This window comes from Stylophora pistillata, chromosome 10 (assembly GCF_964205215.1).
Source record: "Stylophora pistillata chromosome 10, jaStyPist1.2, whole genome shotgun sequence".
NCBI lineage: Eukaryota > Metazoa > Cnidaria > Anthozoa > Scleractinia > Pocilloporidae > Stylophora > Stylophora pistillata.
This window is the reverse complement of record NC_142528.1, coordinates 2,289,111-2,313,526: the sequence shown is the minus strand read 5'-3', so window position 1 is coordinate 2,313,526 and position 24,416 is coordinate 2,289,111. Positions and strand designations below refer to the sequence as shown.

Genomic DNA, 24,416 nt, shown 5'->3' with positions numbered 1-24,416 from the left:
ATAAGGAACTAGAATCCCTCTGCCACAATTTGCACTGCCAGCCTCTCGTTTCCATCAGCGGAGAAACCTCACAAATTAGGACCCCATTCAAATTTTTTTGATGCTTCGTAAATGGCTTAAAGACTTAATTTCTTGACCAAAGAATTAAGAAGAATCTACAAAATTGGCTCGTTATCTTTGTTAGTGAAATCTAAAGTTGGAAATTATCCTTAGATTGGGTGGTTTATTTCTTCATTCCTAAAAATTGAACATCAACCACACGTTGGCCTTTTAACAAGATAACTCAACCGAACAACTCGAGGAATTTTTCAGCTTTCCTATTTTTCAAGGATTTTTAAAGGAGGCGAATAAACGGTATTTGCTCTTGATATACCCAGAGTTAATAGAGGAATATTAACTCTGATATACCGTAACTTTTTTGTATTTACCTTGAATGGCTTAAAGTATTATTTAGCATTTGGATATTTTGAAGAAATCTGCATTTTTTTATTAACCTACGCATCCGAATAAAATCTATCGATCATTTTGAACAGTCATACATCAAAAAAGAGAATATATGAGCCAATTTGGAGCAAGTTCCGCTTCCACTAACCCTCCCCTCCCCCTGACCTTAAGGAAACACCAAACATCGTACCCAGGGCTGCTCTTTATTCATACAACAAATGGCGGGAACCTCTCTGTCGGAGGAAATGTTTCTTGAACTTGTACGTGTTGAATTGTAAAGTGATAGACTAGTTTTATTACGATCACTAAACCACAGGAATGGCTCAAAGAGGAATAACGTGAGTTTATACTCCTTGAATCATAAGTGCGTGATTTAAGTAAAGAGTAGCATTGAAATTGTAAATGTTGTGGTGACGAACTAACGTTGTAAAATTAACGTCCCTTCAGTGCATTCTTTTCTCCGTGCGCGAAAACAAAGAGTAAAGAAAAGAACGAAGAAAAAGTGGCCAGGTATGCGTGGTATATTCAAATGATCAAGAGCTATGTCGATTGCGTAGTATTATTATGAGGCTCCAAGACTTCATAAGAACGTTATTATTCTATTATGGCCTAAGATAATGGCTGGAGTGCTGTGGAGGGGATGATGGGGGAGCTGGGAGGGGGGGGGGGGAAGATTTGGCAGGGGCTTATACAGCAGATAGGAGGCCAAGGTGACTGCAGTCAGGATCCCCTATTTTTGACTGAGTTTGTTTTACTTTTTTAGTCTACCATATTTCATAATGAGATTTGTATATTTTTTTTGTATGAAGTGGAGCTATGTCTCTGTAAACATTTTCTTATAGACCACCTATTATTTTGAAATTCTATGTATGGTCACAGGTTTTTGTGGTTGTGATTGTGCACCACAAAGAGTTATTCCATATCTCTTAGAGGTCTGTTAAGGGTTTTCTGTAACAATGCAATTTGAATTTTACTGATTTACAGTAATGGAGACATCAAGGTGAAAGAGGAAAGGACCCCACTTAAGTTCAAACCACAAACTGCAGCTTTAGATTCACCTCCTGTCAAAAAGACTCGCAAACAAAAATCACGCCGCATACTTGATGATACTAGCGATGAAGAAAATGATACAAAAGATTTTGTGCCATCTAAGCAAGATCAACATGTTGATATCCTGAAACAAGATACTCTATCGCAAGAAGTTGCTGAAACAGAACATTGTGAAACTGGTGATACTAAGGAAGAAAGAAAATTTATAGAAGTCAGGTCTCCACAAAATGAGATGATGCATATTCCTAAAAGAAAGACAGGTTTGTAGATGAAAGTTTTAAGCCTGCAGTTTTAATACTGCTATCAGTTAACTTGGTATAGTTTTATTAGTTAACCAAAACAATAGTTAGTTGCCTGTAACACCTTAGTTTTGAAGGACTACATCCTTGATAATTGTTACATGTAGAGAGCACTAATATCCTTCATGTCTTTTTACAGCATTAAGAAAACCTGCCAAAAGGAAGGCCTCAAGTGAGGAGGAATCTACAGTGGAAAATCAGGTACAATGTAATTGTATGCATATGCTGATTATCTTCAATGTCTTTTGTAAAGGAGCATGGTAAAGCATTAGCAAGATTGCTTGTAATTCCTTCTAAAATTGAAAAAAGAAAAAGTCCTCAAGAGCTTTAATGTTTAAAAGTGACCAATAAAAGGTATGGTTTCAGAGTACTTTAATTTTTGAAATGATTATTGCATTCTTACAACTTAACTTTTTAGGCCAAGGCTGTAAAAAGAGCAAAGCCAGAACAGGATTCTGAGGAAAAGCAAAGAGAAAATCTTGACAAGGCGGGGAAACCTGCTAATGATAAAGTGAAAAGAGAAAAAGTAGACAGAGGATTAAACTTTGTTAATAATGGTGATGGAGACAAGGATGAGGCTTTTGTTAAGTGTGGGAAAGATCAAACAGCAGGGGGATCAGAATCTAAGGGTAGAAAGAAACGAAGAGAAAGAGAGGAAGAAAATGGCAAACAATCAACAGAGACAAAAGAAGACACTGGAGAAGGAAAACTGAAGAAAAAAACAAATCTGAAGAAAAATTTCAAAAGTGATGGAACTAAAGGTGAAAAAGATGACATGAAGCTGCAAAGCTCAAAACACAATGAAACAAAAGAACAGAGTAAGTCTATTAAGGAAAGTGGAGAAGAAGATTCTGAGGTGGAGATAAAGAAGGAGAAGGGAGAAGATGTATCCAGCCATCGAGACTCCAAGGGTGTAAACAAGGCTAAGGGTGCATTCATTGACTTCTTCTGTAAGTACACTGTATATTTTGTGTATTGGTACATTGTGAATTTAGGTTTCCCCTTTAATAGTCCAGACATAAAGCATGCAAGCCATAAATTGAAGAGAAAGAAAAAAATGTGAAGGTGTAGTCTGATCGTCTGGGTGAGTGTAGTCCTGAGAAGGACTGTTGTCGGTGGTAGTGACTGACGTTTCGACAACCTGTGCGGAAGTCATCATCAGAGTCAAGTGAATGATTGTTGACAGTAGAGTGTTCTCATTCCAGTTCATGTGAAATGATCGGTTGGTTTTGCCGTGATGTTATTGGCTGTAAGACTCAAGTGACGTAAGTCGGTCGTGATTGGTCTGTTTCGATCTGTCAGTAAAGATAGGTCGTTCTTTTTCGGTCGTTTGTGATGTTTATGTCATGAATGAGTCGTTTGTATGGAGCGGGTAGTTGTTGACATCTGTTTAGGGGAGTCTGTTCTAAGTTAGTAAACCAGCTTTCCAGAGTGAACACAGACGGGCGACAAGGAAAGTTGATGTCAGCAATCACATTGCTGAACACCATCGACTTACCAACCACAACATTGACTGGGACTCTGCGCAATGCCTAACCTACAGCACTGACTATTTTCAACAACTGACTCTGGAAAGCTGGTTTACTAACTAAGAACAGACTCCCCTAAACAGATGTCAACAACTACCCGCTCCATACAAACGACTCATTCACGACATAAACATCACAAATGACCGAAAAAGAACGACCTAACTTTACCGACAGATCGAAACAGACCAATCACGACCGACTTATGTCACTTGAGTCTTACAGCCAATAACATCACGGCAAAACCAACCGATCATTTCACACGAACTGGAATAAGAACATTCTACTGACAACAATCATTCACTTGACTCTGATGATGACTTCCGCACAGGTTGTCGAAACGTCAGTCACTACCACCAACAACAGTCCTTCTCAGGACTACACTCACCCGGACGATCAGACTACACCTTCACATGTTACCCCCAGGTTCAAACCATTTACTGCATAAAGAAAAAAATACAGGGAGGACTGCTAAAACAAGGATAGAAACAAAGATTTTTTGATTTACTGTATCTCTACTGTAGGTTTTAACTTCACACATTATGTCCCTCTCTCTGTCAATGATTTAAAACTCACTGGAGTTGTAACTTTCTGATTTTGCCCTTAAAGCTCCTAAACGGTCCAAAAAGGGAGAAAGTAACAATGAAAAACTTACAGAGAAGAGTAAAAGTGACAGAGACAATCCATCAACAAAGAAAACAAGGTGAGAGAGAGTGAGTGACAATAAAGGTACAAAACCTTTAAGTCTCACAAGTTATGAACCTGTAATATCTCTCTGTTAAATCTATACACTATCCAGCAAACAGGTATTGAGAATACTCAAACCTATCGGAGAGAAGATATTGTCTTGATTGTACACCACATTCCCATCACTAGCAGCAGCAAGCGTGGAAAATTAACAATCAGATCTTGGGAGTTACAGGGTTAAATGAAAGTTTAGGTGAAGACTCTGAGACATAATCTTACACTCCTCTCTCCACTGTCATTTAGATCTGGTTTAAAAAAAAAAGTGTTCATAACCTTGTCTTTAACTAAAGTACCCCACTTTTTACAGCTCTTCAAATAAAACTGGGCTCAGTGAACTTGTGAAGCCCACTGAATATTCTCCAGAAAAAAGTGACTATCACCCCATCCAAAATGCCTGTTGGAGACATGGAGAAAGGTTAGTAATTGTCCACAGTAAATGGTATGTTTTATTTTGTTAGACAGTTGACAGCACCAACAAAGTATTCTTGATTCAGGGCTTGAAAACACACCCTATCCCATCACCTGTGTAACTAATAAATTTCCTTGCGAGGCAAGTAACTCCTCTTCACTCACCTAACCATTGAACAAAGCCCCTCACAAGTCCAATCATTTCAGTCCAGTCCTAAAGGGCAAGCACCTTTTTTTCTCATATTCTTGTAATCCCTGCATAATTTAACTTGAGCAATGTGTAATCTGTGATGTAAACTGAATCTTTGAAAGCACCCCTCCTACCTTTATTCATTTATCCCAATCATTATATTCTGTCACTGAAAATTCCTCACTTATGGCAGGCATAGCTTCTTTTCCCATAATTTTGCCTATTATGATTGCCTGTAATAGAAATTAATGCCTGTTCATACATGAAGCACGCATGAGTATCAAGACGCTGAATAAATACATCATGTAATCAACTCACTTCATAAGTGACCAAAAAAATGTACGTCAGTCTGTATTATCAGTACCATTATTGACTCATGATTATAACTTATCTTTTTCAGAGTTCCTTACTTGGCTGTAGCCAAAACATTTCATGCCATAGAAGACACTTCAGCCAGGCAAATACAACTTTAGATGCCTTTTTTTTTTACCTTTGCATTAATGTTTATGTAGATGAAAGAAGACTGTACAGTATCTAAATAAATTTATTGAATATTGTTTTATTTTGTTAAATTGTATTTCAAAACAGGTTGAAAATTACCTCCATCCTCAGCAACTTCTTCCGTTCAGTGATTGTTCTTTCTCCAGAAGATCTCCTTCCATGTGTTTATCTCTGTCTTAATAAGGTATTAAGGTATTATTACTGTTACAGTATTAAGCTCTGCACGTGTATTGAGCACGTACTATTCAAAGGTATCGCCTACTTCCTCACATGAGCAGGGTATAAAATATGAATAATTGCTCATCAGATGTTTTATTTTATTTTATTTTATTTAATTTCGCCAACCGGCAGGGACACTGCAACAGCTTGCGCCAATTACTGTGGGCCCAATAAACCCACCCATCCCACCCCAGGGGAGGACATCCATCACACAGTAATCTCATGTGTGGGAAATTAATGTCTCCTACCCCAACCCTGCAGGAGACGGGACCTCCATTAATTTTATTCGTCCCTATCCGAGAAGACTAGAATACCTAACCATTTCATGATGTTATAGAAAGGCAGCAAATTCTTCTCAGTAATTTTTATTTGAAGACCCTGAGTGTTGGTCTGGCCGGGGCTCGAACCCTCGACCTCCCGCACAACAGTCCAGCGCTCTATCCATTGAGCTAACCGGGAGGCGGTTAGCTCAATTGATAGAGTCATTTGACCATATATATATCTTATTAACCAAGCGCAAGGGTCGTACTGGGAGAATATCGGCCCGAGGTCTTGACAGTATGGACCGAGTGCAGCAAGGTCCGTACAAAAAAGACCAAGGGCCGATATTCTTCCAGTACGGTCCCGAGCAAGCTTGGTTAATAAGAGATTTATTACACGACTGAAGTTCAAAGGGACACAAGTGCGGTATCATTCGGGACCATTCGGGACAGTGCCCGGTCCAATACTTAGAAAATATGGGACTGGCAATAGAGCATTTTGATTGGTTGATTTTAGTTATTGGCCCTCTGACTGCCCGTGTCGTGTAATAATTTATAAGAAGTACACAGTCTAATAAGTTAAGTACATACTGTTAGTAGCTATCACCACACTTCATAAGCAAGGCTGTTGCAAATGCATTAAACATTGCATTTCTGGATTTGACACCAAATTCTCACAGCTAAAATCAGAAGAAATGGGTCGTAGACAATGCTGAGAAATGATATTGGAAAAGGCAACGGGATGACATGTTTAGGAAATTTCAATAATTAACAGGTGTCTATAAAGGTTGATGTTTGAATCAGGCATGATATTGAAACGAGAAGTAAGATGTCAGTCACTGTTAGGGGGTTAAATAGTGATAATAATTTAAAGGCAACTGTACATGTCTGAACAACTATGTTTGAACTGTTCCCTGACCATTCTTTGTCAATATCTCATAGCTGGCTCCAGCATATGAGGGAATTGAACTTGGAATTGGAGAGAACATTCTAATGAAAGCAGTTGCAGAGTCAACAGGTGCACAGAAAGTTTTGTAATCTATTTTAATTGACTGATAACTAATTTATTTCCTTAATGATAACAATTTTCGTTGCAGTTCTTGGTTAACATTGATGTTATTTATCCAAGAAAATTGTGAAAAAGTGAGGACTGTCTCCAAAATACTCAGTCAACAAAAGCAGTCTCAATTCCAATTTAACCAAAAAATCCTATTTTCTCCTCTTTATTCAATTTGTTTAAGTTGAATCTGGTCTCAAAGTTTGCAGCCAGACAGTTTACCTTTTCTTTCGGGTTTTATGGTGTTTCAATTTATATGGTGTAATTTCTTATCTTAGGACGAAGCCTTCAACAGATAAAGTACGATGTTGGAGAAAAGGGAGATTTGGGAATAGTAGCTGAGGTATTAATTCAGCAAACTGATTTTGATCTGACCAAGGAGTATCAACATTATTTAATGTACTCATATTGACTGTTGATTGTACCCACAAAGACTTGATCATACATTAAGTGCACAAAACTTATCATCCCTCAAAATTTCAAGCAGGGACTTCAATCTGCTTGGTAAGTGGTGTTTTTCTTTTACCCATCAGAGTTGCCGAAGCACCCAGCGCACCATGTTTGCCCCACCTAAGCTAACTGCTTCAAGTGTCTTTACCAAACTGAAAGAAATTGCAATGATGACAGGACATAGTGTGAGTATAAGCCAATATAATTTGGATATATCAACAAAGTTGAAATGGTAAATTGGCCACCGTAACGATTACAAAAGCTGACGTTTTGAGCGTTAGCCCTTCGTCTTCGCTCCGACGAAGGGCTAACGCTCGAAATGTCAGCCTTTGTAATCGTTACGGTGGCCAATTTACCATTTCAACTTTGTTGATATATCCAAATTATTTCGTTACTCCCACCAACGCAGCCCCAAACAGTTTCTTTCGAAACTATCAGCCTTTATTCATGAGTATAAGCCAAGTCAGTACTTAATGGTAATATAGCTTTGTAAGCCTTTGTACCCAACATTTGCAAAGGGGTAGAAGTTATTATACATAGATTGTCTCAATGGATGTATTGCCTTTGACAGTTGATTACAAAAATTTGTTATGTTATTGGTTGATTGGTAATTAACTGGAAATATGGGGGCTTAATTAAAAAGTCATTAGACAAAGTGTAAAGTTGCTTTCCCTGTTATGGCATTGATGGTGAATTACAGCTGACTAATTTGTAAACATTAATTTTGTCATTTATCTTAAAATTTAGAGTTGTGAGAAAAAAATAGTTCTCTGCATAAAATCAAAGTATTTTTTCACACTTGTCACAGTCTATGACAAGAAAGTCAGAGAAAATCAAAGGCATGTTTGTAGCTTGTCGTGATGCAGAAGCAAGATATTTAATCAGGTAGGTTATTAATTATTTGTAAAGTAAAAATTGATTGTATATGGAATGACTTGAAATACTGGCTTTAGATTGAGAATAACTTTTGAATATGTATAATTATCAATATGAATCGTTTTACCTTTTCATTGAAGTTGAGTATGGTATTAAACTAAGTTAGATGAGTCATTCTGTAAACTTAACCAAAAAGCTTTTTTTGTTCAGATCTTTAGGGGGCAAGTTAAGAATTGGTCTTGCTGAACAATCAGTTTTAACAGCCCTTGGACATGCAGTCTTTCTCACCCCTCCAAGTAAAGGTATCAAAATAATCTAATGAAACATTTTTATGAAATGAGAGGCAAAACTACCTAATTATCACAAAGCTCCAGCTGTTTAAATGTTTCCTTAATTTGTTCTTTTTCTTGTTTTTGCAGAGTTCCCTTCCCCTATTATTGACAATGCTAAGAATTTTTCTGGTGATGGGCTGAAAAAGAAACAAGATGAGGCAGCTTTAATTGTAAAGACCTGCTACTGGTAAGAAATATGGTTCTTGCATGTCAATCCTTGAGAAACCTTTGCTAAATTTAACCCAACTGAAGGTTAAAGTCTAGACCAAATACCTTAACAGTGTGACAAAACTAAATATAATACCTTGTATATAATAATTTCCTCATTTTTTGGCAGTGAAATGCCCAGCTATAACAAACTGATTCCATCACTTCTGGAACACGGACTAGAAACACTTCCAGAACACTGTCATCTAACACCAGGTAAAATGCATGAATCTCACCAGTCAGGCAAGTTTCCTGGGATGGATACACATAATTCGCATTTTACATACTAGGTTAATTGACCACTCTCCATAGGGCTTTTCAGGGCCATTCTTACAACACTGTGTAGGGGACTTTACCAAACTGCTTGTAGCAGTTTTCAATGAATAAAGGCAAATCTAACAGATGCCCCCAATTTCCAGTAAATGGGCCAGATCACATCACAGTAATCTCGTGAGTGGGTTCTTTAATGTCCCCTGCCTAACCAAATTAACTAATTAATAGATGCAGGAGATGGAACCTACGGTTCATTCATCCTTATCTGAGAAGACTAGAACGTCTATCCATTACTTGATATTATAGAAAGGTAGCACATTCTCCTCAGTTATTTTAAGACCTTGAGTGTTGGTTCGGCCGGGGCTTGAACTGTCGACCTTCCACTCAACAGTCCGGCGCTCTAACCAATTGAGCTAACTGGAAGGCAGTCACATTCAAAGGGTATTTTATTTACCAACCCCCGGTTAGCTCAATTGGTTAGAGCACAGGGTTGTGTTGTATGAGAGGTCAAGGGTTCGTGCCCCGGCCGGACAAATACTCATGGTCTTAAAATAACTGAGGAGAATTTGCTATCTTTCTATAATATCAAGAAATGGATAGATATTCTAGTCTTCTTGGATAAGGACGAATAAAGCGTAGGCCCTTTCTTCTGCAGGGTTATGGGTAGGAGACGTTAATTTCCCATGCATGAGATCACTGTGTGGTGGATGTCCTCCCCCTGGGGTGGGATGGTTTGGTGGTGTTGTAATGGCCCTGAAAAGCCCTATGGGGGAGTGGTCAATTAACGTACATATGTATGTATGTAAACGATTATTTAGGAAAATAAAAATTAAAACTTGATACTACAGATCTGTTTCGAAAGGAAAAGTCCTCTCTCGTCAGGTGGATAAGGCACTAGTTGACTAACGGACCTTTTAAGTAGGTGGTTTGAGCAGCCTTATCAGATATTTAGATGAGTGCCGGCACGCACTCGCCAGTTCGTTCCTGTATGTATGTAGGTATGTATTTCTGCACTTTACCTTGCCCTTAGAAAGGGAAAAGAATGCCCAATTTTTTGTTGCTGTTTGTTGCAAACTTTGTTTTAGTGGTTAACTTATAGTATGTGTTCGTGTTGCATAGCCATTTTTGCAAGGGTGAAGGCTGTTTGGAGTTGTACAGCTTGGATTTTTACACAGGTATTCCACTGAAGCCAATGCTGGCTCATCCTTCCAAAGGAGTGGAAGAAGTGTTTAAAAGATTTGAGGATGCAGCATTCACATGTGAATATAAGTATGATGGAGAACGAGCTCAGGTAAGGAATTATTCTTAATTGATGTTGTTGTGCACAGTTGGTATGTCAGCATTGTTGAGGTCTATAGATCCTGGCTCACATAATTTCTGTGAAATACTAAGGGGATGAACTGAAACTGCCTCACAAGGACTGCAACAGTGGGTAAAGTCCATTGTTTGCCCATTCACCCTTACTGCTTGCCCTTATCCCTTTGACCCCTTAGGAATGACTAGCATGTAATTTCTCCTCACAAATCATTCTGACTTGTATTGCTCATTCTGGTCCCAGGAATAACAGAAATGATCATCTACTAAAGAGGTTATTAAACATTTCCGGTACATATTCTCCTTGACAGCCACATAGCAAATGTATAGAGAACAGTATGGAGAATATGTATGGTGGTGTAAGGGGTTAGTGACTGCAACATTTGGACTAACAGAATCGTTTCGTTTCCTTCTATCTAGATCCACGTACTAGAAAGTGGAGAAATTCACATTTACAGCCGAAACCAGGAGGACAACACATCAAAGTATCCTGACATTATTGAGAGAATGCCAAAAGTTAGTGCCTTTCCTTTACATATAATTATTAGGTTGAGCAGAATCTCGTGCACACTTTGTATTTATTTACTTGTAGGACAGTGTTTAATCAGGGCTCGACACTAATTTTTCAACTTACTAGCCTAGTGGCTAGTGACATCTTAGATGTTTTTAGATGTTACAACAATTTCAGTCTGTTTACTAGCCAAACTGGCTGGTGGAAATTGAAAACCACTAGCCGAAAATGAATTTCTACTAGTCTGTGGCTAGTGGGCTACTGTTAGTGTCAAGCCCTGGTTTTTCTACTTGTGGTTATAACTTAGGTAGCCTTCTAAAGAGAGGTTATAAGCACTTTGCAACTTTTTAGTACTGTTTTAAAGAAAAACCTCAGAAGTTTTGCACTAACATTTGGAATGTCCTTGCAATCTATTACCCAGACTCACAAGCAATGCCCAAGTGCTATGTGTGCTGCACAACAGATACAGCAGTTGATATTCTCCCTTAGCATGATAACCTATGCCAAGTAACAATTTTAGTATAAATGTGCAGAGCACTTACTCAAAAAAATAAACATCTCATCTTTCTCCACAGTTGAACATACTCACATGGACAGCTATACCACACCATTCACTGCAAAGTTCTTTCTTTTTCCTTGTACATTGTAGGTTTTAGGTGATAAGGTCAAGTCCTGCATCATTGATGCTGAAGCTGTGGCGTGGGACCGAGAGAAGAAACAGATTCTGCCTTTTCAGATTCTTAGCACACGTAAAAGAAAGGTGATTTACAAATCGAACTTGTATACAACATACAACAGTCAGTTGTTTATGGGCCTCTGGTGAAAATATTTAGAGCAGTTGTCAACATTTCAGGTTTCATCCTGACTGTCACTTAGTCTTCACCCTATTTTCACCAGTGTCAACTAGACATTATGTTTTACTTTGTATGACAACAAATCCAGCACCCTTTTTCTGACTTGACCAATAAACTAAAATTTATTGATGCATATGGTGATAGATTTCAATTTTTGTATTGCTAAATTGCTTGGTTAACTTATTTCAGTTTGTTTGCCTTAAAGGATGCCAATGCCTCAGATATAAAAGTTCAAGTTTGTGTCTATGCATTTGATTTATTATATTTGAATGGAAAGGTGTGTAATTAAAAATGTACAAGTAGATTTTGCTTTTGGTATAACTTTAATTTGAAAGCCATTTTATTGATATTCTGCGGACTAAAATATACTTAGATGAAATGAGAGTAATCTTTGAAGTAATGAACACAACTTGAAAAGCAGTTATAGTGAAACTAAAGCCCTAAGAGAGAAATTAGGGTTGGACAGGAGTAGAACCCATAACTTCTGCAACACTGGTGCAATGTTCCACATTTCAAACAATAAATCTGTTCGCTCTCAAAATTTAAGGTAGAAGGGATAGGAATGTACCAGTTTAGTTGGGAGATTAGAAATTTGAAGGGTGTACAGTAAGTTGAGGAGTAAATAGGTACTCCTCTCCATACTAAAAGGTAAAGCCAACTGTAAGAAAAGACAATTAAGGCAAGAGCTTCTCTTGCTTGCATGTGGCTAGGATTATTGATTGAAAAGAGAAGTGCTCCCTCTCCATCCCCAATAATTTCACCTTTAAATCTTGAAATTAATTTAATTTTTGGTTTATTTCAGTCATACATCAAGGAAACATTTCAAAAGCGTAGAGAAGCTCTCCGATCATCACTCGTAGAAGTTGAGGGGGTAGGGGAAATTTTTCAACATGCATGGTTGTTTTGATTTCAGTGTAAAAAAAAAATACTGCACAAGCAATTACTACAATGTGTTTTTATAACTATTACAGGAGTTCATGTTTGCTCAGAGTTCTGATTCAATAAATGCAGATGATATTGCAGAATTCTTGGATAATTCAATCAAAGGTACTAATTGATTTTTAATGAAGCTGTTAAATACAATTTTAAGGGTTTCTTTTATAATACTCAGACATCTGGGATCCTACCATATTCTATGAAGCTGTAATGCTCACTGTTTCTCCATTACTTCAAGCAAATATTTAACTACCTTTTCTGTCAGAGGACAGAATTGATTTTGCTTCTGTTCTATCTTCATCAGGTAATTGTGAGGGTCTGATGGTTAAAACCCTTGACATGGATGCCACATATGAAATTGCTAAACGTTCACATAATTGGTTGAAGGTAAGTTTAACTCTTCACAACCTCTGATTATTGAGAAACAGAATATTACACATTTCCAGTGCTGTACATGTTGCATTTTATGCGTTATAAATCCTAGCTAATTTATTAATTATATTGTAACTGTGATTGTTTCCTGTAAAAAGGAACTACTATAATTATCCTTCGTTGAGACTGGTAATTTTCAACAATCAGAATTGGAATTTTCTTTTTACTATATTGGAATGATTCCTATCTTTGTTTTGTTGGAACGAGAACCATATACTGACTGTATAGTCTTGTATTTGTCGTAAAGAGAAGCTGCTGTCCATAATTATACTAAGAAGATAAGCCCCGTTATTTTAGCAGCTAATTTCAATCTTATATACTATGTTGTAACTAAGGCAAAACCAATGTAGGAAAAAGAAAAATAGTTTTTCTTTGTGATTCTTGTAAATCAGTCCTTCTTCCCAACTTTCAGTTGAAGAAAGACTACCTAAATGGTGTTGGAGATACTTTAGATGTAGTTGTCATTGGAGGTTATCTGGGTAAAGGCAAAAGAACTGGCTCATACGGTGGATACCTGCTAGCCTGCTATGATCCTGAGAATGAAGAATTCCAAACTATCTGTAAGGTAGAGAAAAAAAATTACACAATGTTTCTACTTTGTCAAAATATGACTGTCATTGTCTCAGAAAACAGTCCTTTCCAGATTTACCCTCACCCAATCTATCAAATTATTTAATCAACTCATAAATTGCTCCCATGTTACAATGGTAATGTTCTTTTTAATATTAATTTTTTCATCTCAGATTGGAACTGGTTTTACAGATGAGCTACTTGACAAACATTACCAGTTTTTTAAAGATCAAGTGATTCCACATCCAAAGGCATATTATCGCTATGATGATAATCTGGCTCCTGATCATTGGTTTGTCCCAGTTCAGGTGACAAATCTATTTTGCCTGACATGGATTCTGAGGATTAGATTTGTTTTAGTTTGTGACTTTAGTTACATTAATTTTGCAACTGGTTTTGTCTTCCATTAAAACTGCAATATATAACATACATATACATGTGGTACTTAAAGTGTATCCTCCGGTAAGCTTAACGGGTGCAATTTTATGTGAGTGTAAATGTGAAGTTGCTCCTTTGTTTTTTGTGTTGTAGGTTTGGGAAATCAGAGCAGCAGATCTTTCAGTCTCTCCTGTTCATAAAGCAGCTTTGGGCCTGGTAATTACTATGTTTGTAATTACTATGTTTGTAATTACAATGTTTGTAATTACTATGTTTGTAATTACTCTACATGTGTAATTACTGTTTGTAATTACTATGTTTGTAATTACTATGTTTGTAATTACTATGTTTGTAATTACTATGTTTGTAATTACTATGTTTGTAATTACTATGTTTTTAATTACTATGTCTGTAATTACTATGTTTGTATGATGCTTATTATATGTCATTTAGTTGGTCCAACATTCTATGGGAAAGAGGGTGGCAAAAAATGCAAGTCTACTTTTTTTCCTCTGGTTGAAAAACATTGACATAATGCTCTATGGAAAGCGGGGCTCCAAACATAAATGTAAGGGTAAAATGTGGAGTTGCAAAGTAGATTTTTTTCTTGATGCAGATCTTAAAATTGCTAATAGTCCCTTTTACAGTTGTGGGCTTGGTGGCCAAGCCTTTGAACAGGAGTGAGGCTAAGGGTGACCCTGTTGTGATAGAGACCTGTATCTACTTAGCATGATAACAAAGAAATTTGCATTTGAAAAGCAGCAACATCTCTTTCGTAACAAGGTCACCCTTAGCCTCACTCCTCTTCAAAGGCTTGGCCACCAAGCCCACAACTGTGAATAGGACTATTGAGCCTAAAATTGCCAACGTCACATGAGAACCGAGAGGAAGAGGGTGGAGGGGAGGAGGCTTAATGGAGAGGATGGATCTGTTGGTATTTTACAGCTCTAGATGTAACAGTTACAGGGAAGTAGGGGGTGGTTACGTTCGGTTAATAAGTCGTAATATCCATGGTGGAATCCCTTTTATGACGGGTGGAGAATGTGCGAGATATTTGTTTGTTTCTCAGGGCTGCAATCTTGGATTTGGAATCTCTGAATTAAACACTTGTCAGTTCAATTCCAAACGTATATATTTTGAATTGAGGAACAGAAACTGTCTAGCGCATCTTTGATTACACCACTTAGCCAATGTATTTCCAGGTCAAAGAGCCAGAGTAGGTTTCAATTGTGTCTACGTATCAACTTACAGAAGAGTTCCTCTTCCTCCTCATTGTTTGTTAGGTTGATCCTGTCAAGGGAATATCGCTGCGATTTCCACGCTTTTTGAGGATCCGAGATGATAAGAAACCTGAACAAGCCACGGACAGCTCACAGGTTGGAAACAGTTTTATTTACATAATAATATACATGAAAAAATTTCTCAGTTCTGATTGGTTAAGATGAATGCAGTTTTCAGGTAATTCAGTGCAGAAGAGGGTTAATTCAGTCCAAAGAAAGTAACAAACCAGATATTCTGATTGGTCAATGTCAAGGTCAATGTCACTTAAGGGTTTGAATAAATTATTTTGCACGTGATGCGCGCGCTTTTCTTCTGCATAGTTATGAGAAGCTACCTCGTATATTTTCATGTATATTATTAATACATAATCGCATGATTTTCTCGTGCAATTTGGAATAAGTAGGCACTTGTAAATTTTTTCAAAGACCACAAACTGCACTTGCCCTACGGGTTCATGCAATTTTGTTAGTCTTTGAAAACAGTTACTCGTGCTTATTTATTCCAAATTGCACTCGAATTCATGTGATTGCATTTACAAAAACGATGTTGACCATTTGGTACGAGTGAGGGTCAAACAAAAATATACCCGCTGGTGAGGTTATAAACAACACTGAGCCAGTTAAAGTGCCCCTGAGACGAAAATTGACCATTTTATTTTGGCCTAAATTGTTTACACAATGTTGAATTGGGTCAAGTTAAGACCCTTTTTACCATTAAAAACTCAAAACAAACCTTCGATGACCAATTTTCACCGCTTCAAAGTCCTCCAAAAATGGTCCGCCATTGCTGAAAACATGTTCCAGCCAAGCCCGCAAAAACGTCATCATGACGTCAAAGGCTCAACAAACTTATGCTTTGCTTTGTCACAACTCTCTTTGTTCGCTGCACAGAGAATCACACACATCACTTTTTTGAGAACTGTTTCGTCGTCAGTCGGGAAATGTCGACTTTTTCAGACGATGAATTGTCCCAGGAATCATCTGAAGCTTCTGTGGACAGTTTTGCGCCGACAAACGATGAATTTTTGCCATGCGAATAAAGATGAACACAGAACGGCACGGACTCCCCATGTGGCTTTTGTGGTCGCATCGCTTTATCGCCTTCGAACTGTATTTTTGCTTGTCGTAAGGGATTTTCTATTTTTGTAAGAAATGACCGGGTGATTAGTAAAAATATTTTTCGGCAGTGGCTAATTGTGTATCCGAAGGCGGATATGGGAGTTTGTGAAAGCCATTTCAAAGCCATCAATGTGTTTTCCTCGATGCATTTGGTCAATGATCTCATTAACCCTTTCCTACGTGTTTTTTACTATCGGTGCTTTGAGAGGTTAGAAGTGAACTCTGTTGTTGAGTTGCGCTTTCGCCTCTTTTGTTTTTTCTGTCTTAAGACTATTGTTGTGAGGCTTCGGTGAGGTTTAAAGCAGAGTTTGTTTCAACTCTTTTAGAGCCGTGACCTCATTGCGTTTCAAAGTATTTTTTGGCGTAGATGCACTCTGCACGTAGCGTTATGACAATTTTCCAAGTAGCTCTGAAGGGCGATAGAAGACTGAACCCGTGGCATTCAGTTTGATATGAAACAGAAGTGGCTCTTTGTTTTGTCCGTGAAAGGTGTAACGGAGGCGCATTCGTCTTGCGAATAAATCTCGCAAAAGTTGGCCTGATTTTAAATTCGTTTGTCACGGGCGTTGGGATGAATTTGAGACCCTTTGATAGCACGCTGACTTGGCTGTCAGATGGTTGATAGTTTGACAGGGTTTTAAAGAAATTTTCATTTTCTCGGTTTTTTGGCTGCAAGCCTACATTTTGAAGTGTTTTTACGCTCTGTGTCTCAAGCTGTTTGTTCTGCTTTCGCTGATATTAAAGCCAGCTTTTTTTAGAATCAGAGCATACAATTATATTTTGCATCTCTTTTATATAAAAGTGAGCTCTTTGAGGTCAGAAATCTCAATTCTCAATTCGGCTACTTTATCATTCTTATTTACAATCTTCACCGAGTACTTTCCTTTGTGTAAGGTATTCTTCCAGAGAGTTGTTAAAGGTGGATATTGATCAGCTCATGTGTAAAGGTGGCAAAATCCGTGTAGGTTCGTAGACTTCGCTTTCCGGCGTCGAGATCGCACTGAGGACGGTTTTTCTTGTCCCTTCTCTTCTTGAACGGTAGGCACTGAACCCGACAGAATTCTTCGCCTAGATCCTTCAAAGTACACAGATCTCTAGAAACAGTCCTCCGAGAAGTGTTCGGAATAGATCACAAATATTTCTGTAGGATTGAAGTTTACTCGGCGAGGTCGCACAAATCGCACCCGTTTTTTCCCGCTCTGATCTATTTGTAAGGCTTCGATGCAGAGAAATACCTGCAGCATGGTCTGCACGATTACTTCAGCTTTGAATTACGCATCGATGCCCAGTCATTTTTGTTTAGTTTTTGTAAGAATAGAGTAAAGCACTCTGTTATGTTTGCTTGACATTTTGCCTTGTGAGATTTTCGCGTTGAGCCTTTGACGTCACTTCCTCTGAGTCCTGCGATCAACTTCCGCAACATGATCAAATAATGGCGGACGCGAAATCGTGGATTTAATGGCCCGAAAAAAAAGATATTTTTGGTGCTCGGTCTAAACTGAAATTTTGCGGACTAGGTGAAGGAGACACACTGAACACGAAAATGGAAAAAAATGATGTACGGAAATTTTGATCTCACGGGCACTTTAAGGGTTTGCGGTCCGACGATTACAAACTCACCTTCCGAGATTTTTAGTTCTCTGAACCAGTTTTTGAATTCATACTTTGTAGGTGACTTGCGGGATTTTAAGTTCGGAGATTTCGAAAGCGTCCCTAACGACAGAAAATTGTTTTAGAATGCCCTTTGAAATCTTTTCCTTAAATCCAGGTTGCAGAAATGTACAGAAGCCAAGAAACTGTGAAGAATAATGCAAATCCTCCACCAACTACAGACGCTTCTGATGACTTCTATTGATGCAAGAAATAATTTTTTTCCATGTCCTTTGCAAAAAGAGATATTGGCGTTTCTTGAAAGCATAGACAAGTGATTTACCTGCACCCTTTGAAAGCATTGCATCGTATGGTCGCAGTAAGCGCTTGTTTCGACGTAATAATTTAAGGACTAGTTAAATTTTCAATCAAGCTGGGTTACGAGCTGCTCCTCTGACCTTTCACACTCTTTAACTTACGAGAGTGGTCAGGTTTTAATTTCCTCCTACAGTTAAGACACCGTCTAGTATATAGGTAATGAGAATTATGCCAGATAAATCTGCTGCACGCGAAGGGTCCAAGCGGAGCCCCATACCGAAGTAAACAAGAGAACCCATCGAGGCGAGGTGGTTGTCTGTGGCAAAACTACCTTTAGGATGTGTTACAGGCTGCACGGTGGTCAAAAGATAGTAGAGCCTAGACAGGCAAACCGTTTCTTGTTAACTCGATCTTAATGAACTTCAAGACCTGAGGGAAATTCAGATAAAATGGTGGGAAGTAAAAAAGGGACCAACTTGAACTCTAGGGTCAGCCGAAATCTATCGCAAGTAAACATAGATGTATTTAAACACGATCCTCGCAGTAAAGAATACTATTTAAGAAATAGTGAATATCAGACTTGAAAAAATTCAGGCCTGTACGGGATTCAAACCACTGACCTCTGCGATACTAGGGCAGCGCTCTACCAAATGAGCTAACAAGCGAACTGGGAGTAGGTCATCAAATTAATTCGACATAAACCCGTAAGATGGTAAATCAAACACAACGAGTATATGAAATTCATATATCTGAACTGCGGTTATAGAAACGTATTTGTGCAGGATCCTCGCAGTGAAGGGCACTATTTAAGCAATAGTGAAAATCAGACCTGAAAACATAGAACACTTAACAACGGGGTATTACTAAAACTTACTCCAGTGTTAATGCAGTCCACATCTATATGTGACAATCCACTCAAATACAAATACAACTAAATAAAAAAACTGATCACTTAAGTAACAAGTATTATATTAGGAGAGCATTCAGGGAAAGTACGCCGCCATAGAGAAACTGAAACGCGTGAAAAGTTCCAGTACTGTATGCTGTACTCTCTGATGGATTATTTCGGTGCTTCCTGCGAATCTCCAAGGAAGTAGATTGTTACGCTGCTTCATCTGAGAATTCCTGGTTTACAATAATCTACTTCTCCAAGGAAGTAGATTGTTACGCTGCTTCATCTGAGAATTCCTGGTTTACAATAGTACAGCAATATGCCATAAGCTATAATTTGTCTTTCTAAGAATTATGAGATTATGTGAAATACCGCAACTATATTTTGTGCGAATATTGTTGCCATGTGTATTGATCACTTGATAAGCGTGATAGTCACTCTACCATTTCCAGCCGTATTATAACAACATTCATTTTCCTGATTTGTTCCACTATTAAAAGATCCGCCTCCTCCGCCACAAGAGAGATTGTCGTTGTCACCTCCAGCTCCCCCAGAGTAACCTCCACCCCCGCCAGGTCCCCCATAGTAAGCTGGATTTGAGCCGCCACCTCCGAACCCACCGTTATGCGTTCCACCTTTCCCTCCGTTCAGAAATCCTTTGCCACCTTTACCGCCTCCTCCCCCATTAGCGTTAAAGCCGCCGCCGCCGCCACCTTAAACAATAAAACAAATGTTTAGTGGTCTCTAATGATACCAGAGCGGCAGGCATAGAAATAACGAGAGATTAACATTTTTCATCTATATCACAACTAAGTCACGAAAATCGAATCCCTGTTAAACAATTTCACATGATTCTCACATTGCTTTTGCTGCGTCACCCGAATTCGTAATCAACCAACGACCCTGATAACTATTCTGATATCCACCTTTTTCCCGTTTTATGACCTGGTTTGGTGGCTCTAAAATAACGCAATGAGGGCGCAAGTGAAATAAGAATGTTAGTCAACGAGCTACATTCAAGTGAACTAAGATTTTGCGAAAGTGTTCGACTCTGGTGTATGTGCTTTTGATAGATCAGTTTCATGGGTTTATATTGCTCATGTGATGACTTTATCGTCGCACAGTTCTCACAGTTTGAATATAAATGGGTAAATCTCATTTTACTCACCTGGTTTATCGCCAGTGCTACCTCCTCCATTTCCGTTAGTTCCTCCCGACCCCAATGGCGAGGAGTACCCTGCATTCCCTGTGGTGCTTGTGGATGCATCACATCCTGAATGTTGTTCTGACATCTTTTTAATCCCCCCTCCACCTCCAGCAATGATCAAAGGCGTATTGCTTCCTCTCACCACAAATGTACCTCCACCACCTCCTGCAGTTGTTTTGGAGTTAGGCCCTCTTTTTCCTTTATGACCAACAAGTATACGAATGATCTCATTTTTGGTCAAAAGAAAGTTTCCGATGATCCTTGCTCCTCTTCCTCCATTCTGGATGACACTGTCCTTACCATACCACCCTGCAGCCCCTATAGTTTCCATTTTATATTCTCCAGTGTATGGCACAGTCCATCGTTGAATACCACTGGATACGGTAACTTGTCCGTCATGATCTTTCCCTGTATAGTGACCGCCAAGTGAGCTTGGACCGCTAGTTGCAGTCGAACCAAGATTTGTAAAGACAGCTTTAAATTCTACGTAGATAGACACAAAAGGAATGACGCTTTATTGTTGAAGGCCATACGGCTGCCTAACTGATAGCAAATATGCCTTCAGCGTACTCTAAAAGTAATGGGAGAGCGAAGAAATCTACTCGCGCCTTGTTTGACAAAGTAGCGGGAATAGTTGTCACTCGACCGCGCCCTTACCTATGCACATGCTTCTTCCATCCCCGATTAATCCTGCTTTGCAGGAGCAATTGTAAGAGCCTTCAGTGTTGTTACACGTGGCGTCAGCATGGCATCTATGCAGACCTTTCTCACATTCGTTGACGTCTACGATAAGCATAAAAATGATACCATCAGTTGACCTCCTTTTTATAACGAAGCAAAGAATACAGCGTTGAATTTACCTTGCTCACAAAAGTTTCCAGTCCACCCGGATGAGTTACACACACACGTGTAGTTGACGTGTTGGTTTACACACCTTGCACTGTTTTGGCACTGGTGTTGGATGCAGTAATCTGCAACTAAATGGGAAACATCTCCAAATAACATTCACTTACACTTGATCAAAGTGATCAGGAAATATTTGTCTTCCTAACCTTCTGTTTTCATGTCACAGTAAGCTAGAATAGGGTTTCCAGACCTGATGGAATCCAACCAGTAATTACCGCTGACCACTTGTCCTCCCTCACTCGCCTTAATCTCTCTGCACGAATAGGCAGGCAACTCAGAAATGGAGCCGAGAGGGACTGGAATCGAAGAAATTAATTTACAGGAAGACGAAAGTTAGAAACAATGATGAGTACCGATGTAGAATCCTTGAACGAGGTAATTATTAGAAGTTTGAACGAGAAATCGGTTATTTCTGATACTGATATAAGTTCTTTTACCTCGTTTTGAGTCACTCGCCATGTAATATCTGTCTTTGTCTTTGACAAAGTCGTTAGGTCTGGCCTCCTTGGTCCGGTTATTTAACTCGCACTTTGAATTGAGTATGACGATGTTATAGCTTTGACATCTGAAATCAGCGTGACAAGCTTCTCGGCATTTCAGCGCGACGGCGCCCTGTCGGCCCTCGATCGTCATAAAGGTGTGGCCCCTGAGCATCATTTGGAAAATGGAGTGAATGCTTGCTCTACACTGCTTGCTGGTAATACTGTGGAACATTTGAATCATGACAAGCACGACAAAAACTGAAATCTGTCCACTGACCATTGCTAGCATTATTGCTGTGACGTCTGCAAGAACAAGTACCATATGACGTTAAAGATGTGGGGCGGAAAAGTAAAGGAAGAGAAGAAAAAATTGAAAAAAAGAATCCTGCATATACCGTAAGAGAAGAAATAGGCTGCAAAACTTTCAATTGTGACAAAAATCCCACTAACTTCGCCAACATTCACCCTCCAAGCCTTAACAAACTTCCGAGTCTTTAGAATGGTCACATTTTTCCTCGAGCATCGCTCTTGAAATATTCTGTTCTTATCTTTTCACGCCAAATGGAGGCTATTGTTTACTCACACCTGTTTGGTCTCGTACGTGTAATGAAAATTTTCAATTTTAATTACGAAAAAGACTAATAGGGAATTCATTCCCGCGAGTAAACATTTGTTTGGCAATCTTTGAATTGCGGTTTAATGTCTGCAAAAATCATTGTTCTCAATCTGGTTTCTTGAAACGTCAGGACATACTCAGCCATCAGGATGATCAACCAAAGGTCGATAGATAACTTTTGCCCTTTTGCTAAAGTTTGTTTGGTAAAGTCATAATTCCAATATCAAGAAAGTGAAAAAGGCAAATTTTAAACTACAGCATGTTAACGTTAACAAGTACGTGATTAATGTTAGCATTTGTTGATTGAGTTTTGTCATAGCCGCATCTTGTCATGCAAGGAATAACTTGAAACTCAAACGAAGTCATTCGTCCACTGGATAAAGAAAGCTTTGGCTCTAGCAGAAGAGAACAGAAGCCACCGACAGTTTAGCTTTTGAAGTTAAAAATGAAATTGGATGAAAAAGGCTTCTTCAAAAAGGAATATTCCCGATTACAATTCCGGGAGCAGTATGATGACCTCGTTGGAAGATTTTCAATTAGTTATTGGGAAAGACTAAAAGAAAATCATTCAATGTGTCAAGCTTGAGTGGACTATGCCCTCATCTTCCTGCCTATATTTATCAAAGCCTGCAAGGTATTTAACAGTTAAAACGCCTAACATCGACTGCGCAGTCATTCTGACTCCCGTTCTACCAAAAGACCAAATAAAAAAATGCTGAGGTCGAGTTAAATTCTTTGTTCTCACAGTCATTCAGAGCAACGGTTAAGCTGATATACAAACTAATGGTTGAATAATTTAAAGCTTTTCTAGAAACCCTCTTGAGTGCTGTCGATTAAAATTTACTAAGTACAAAACCTAATATGAATTTCAGATAACTCCGCGAAATATCTCGAGGTAAAAATCCGTTGCACACCCTTAGAAGCAAATTAAAAGCAGATGCGAGTGTTCTAAAGATTAAAATGTGAAAACATTTCTCATGTGGCACCCCCGCGAGCTGATTATGATCATAGTTTACAAAATTTACATTGCGAGATTTCGTAATGTCTTTCATAAACAAGCAGATTGATCGAAAAAAAAATCCTATTGAACTGATAAAATACAGAATAATTTTCGGAATAAAAGTAGGTGCGGAAAATCGTGCCGGGACATGCAAACCAAACAGACTTAGGTAATTCATTGTCAAGCGTTGTGTACTAAATAACTTTCTCTTGACTATTCATTTTAAAGGAAATAAACTATTAAAAATCCGGCCGTATGATCGAGAATCCCTCTCTCTGTGTACTTAAGGTTATGCTGTTTTCTGTAGTGGCTCTTTAACATACTGCAATATGTCGTGGTAGAATTTTTTTACTTTTAGTGTGGGATTACGAAAAAGACTAATAGGGAATTCATTCCCGCATGTAAACATTTGTTTGGCAATCTTTGAATTGCGGTTTAATGTCTGCAAAAATCACCTTACACAATCTGTTTTCTTGAAACGTCAGGACATACTCAGCCATCAGGACGATCATCAATAGGTCGACAGTGAACTTTTGCCGTTTAGTTGAAGTTTGTTTGGTAAAGTCATAATTCCAATATCATAGTAATTCAGTTATTCATGTTCAGTTCGACCGAGTCTCTTGACCAAGAAATTTGTTGTCCCAATTTTTCCCCGGGGCTGTATACTCATCATTTCAAATTTACTTCTTACTCCTTCTAGAAAAGTTCTCAAAAGTTGCACGAGGCATAACATAAAGATTTACAGCAGTAATTTCACGGAATCTACAGATTCAGTCATTAAAGTTTGCGACTTCGCTTCTCTAATGTCCCTCACTGACTTGAAAGAGACCTAAATTTCATGTCATAGTCGGGACAGAAATTTTTAGAGTCAAAAATTGTCAACATACTTTTCGTAATTGATGCTCAGCTACATGAATTTCTAAAATACTGCTTGTTTTCATGATACGAACACAGAGAAACTTAGACTGCTTACCTGAAGTTGGTATTCAACGGATTTTTTGTGTCTTGAAAGATAATTCAAAATTTTAGACCCATCTTATTTTGTCTCGCACGGTAAGCTGCCTACTGGCAAGAAATGGGACAAAAGGTTCTTTGCTTTGTCCTGCTGCGAATGTTTAATTGGTCATTCATGTTTTGAGACATATAGACTAGAACGATTACAACACACACAA

The 24,416-nt window shown here is 38.4% G+C and overlaps 2 protein-coding genes across 3 annotated transcripts; one reads left to right on the top strand and one right to left on the bottom strand.

Annotated features, from left to right (window-relative positions):
• The first annotated feature begins 656 nt into the window (after positions 1-656).
• Positions 657-19,553, top strand: LOC111341720 (DNA ligase 1). The gene is made up of 28 exons (XM_022948709.2): positions 657-782; positions 892-954; positions 1,429-1,754; positions 1,933-1,994; positions 2,212-2,743; positions 3,929-4,022; positions 4,374-4,481; positions 5,065-5,121; positions 5,253-5,349; positions 6,587-6,662; positions 6,980-7,044; positions 7,235-7,336; positions 7,960-8,036; positions 8,238-8,329; positions 8,447-8,546; positions 8,697-8,782; positions 10,015-10,130; positions 10,574-10,669; positions 11,314-11,424; positions 11,724-11,795; positions 12,321-12,389; positions 12,490-12,565; positions 12,759-12,841; positions 13,299-13,451; positions 13,630-13,764; positions 13,988-14,050; positions 15,118-15,210; positions 18,002-19,553. Exons 1-28 carry the CDS (start codon positions 763-765, stop codon positions 18,086-18,088), a joined length of 3,111 nt encoding a protein of 1,036 aa, XP_022804444.1. The 5' UTR covers positions 657-762; the 3' UTR covers positions 18,089-19,553.
• LOC148721324 (uncharacterized) lies at positions 19,000-24,306 on the bottom strand. 2 transcript variants are annotated; one of them, XM_088736087.1, is made up of 7 exons: positions 24,218-24,306; positions 21,584-21,931; positions 21,293-21,442; positions 21,101-21,217; positions 20,898-21,023; positions 20,202-20,723; positions 19,000-19,746 (listed from the first exon to the last, which is right to left on the bottom strand). In XM_088736087.1, exons 2-7 carry the CDS (start codon positions 21,915-21,917, stop codon positions 19,448-19,450), a joined length of 1,548 nt encoding a protein of 515 aa, XP_088592213.1. In that variant the 5' UTR covers positions 21,918-21,931; positions 24,218-24,306; the 3' UTR covers positions 19,000-19,447. The 2 variants fall into 2 exon arrangements, with proteins under 2 accessions (XP_088592213.1, XP_088592212.1); XM_088736086.1 differs by lacking the exon at positions 24,218-24,306 and adding an exon at positions 22,024-22,193.
• Positions 24,307-24,416: the final 110 nt, after the last annotated feature.

Bases quoted from the DNA above. Each gene is read 5' to 3' on its own strand.
- LOC111341720 (XM_022948709.2), top strand. From the start codon at position 763: ATGGCTCAAAGAGGAATAAC. The intron at 7,337-7,959 runs GTGAGTATAAGC...CACTTGTCACAG, and splicing joins CAATGATGACAGGACATAGT to TCTATGACAAGAAAGTCAGA. The intron at 8,547-8,696 runs GTAAGAAATATG...ATTTTTTGGCAG, and splicing joins ATTGTAAAGACCTGCTACTG to TGAAATGCCCAGCTATAACA.
- LOC148721324 (XM_088736087.1), bottom strand. From the start codon at position 21,917: ATGCTAGCAATGGTCAGTGGACAGATTTCAGTTTTTGTCGTGCTTGTC. The intron at 21,218-21,292 runs GTTAGGAAGACA...TTTCCCATTTAG, and splicing joins CTGTGACATGAAAACAGAAG to TTGCAGATTACTGCATCCAA. The intron at 21,024-21,100 runs GTAAATTCAACG...TGCTTATCGTAG, and splicing joins TGGAAACTTTTGTGAGCAAG to ACGTCAACGAATGTGAGAAA.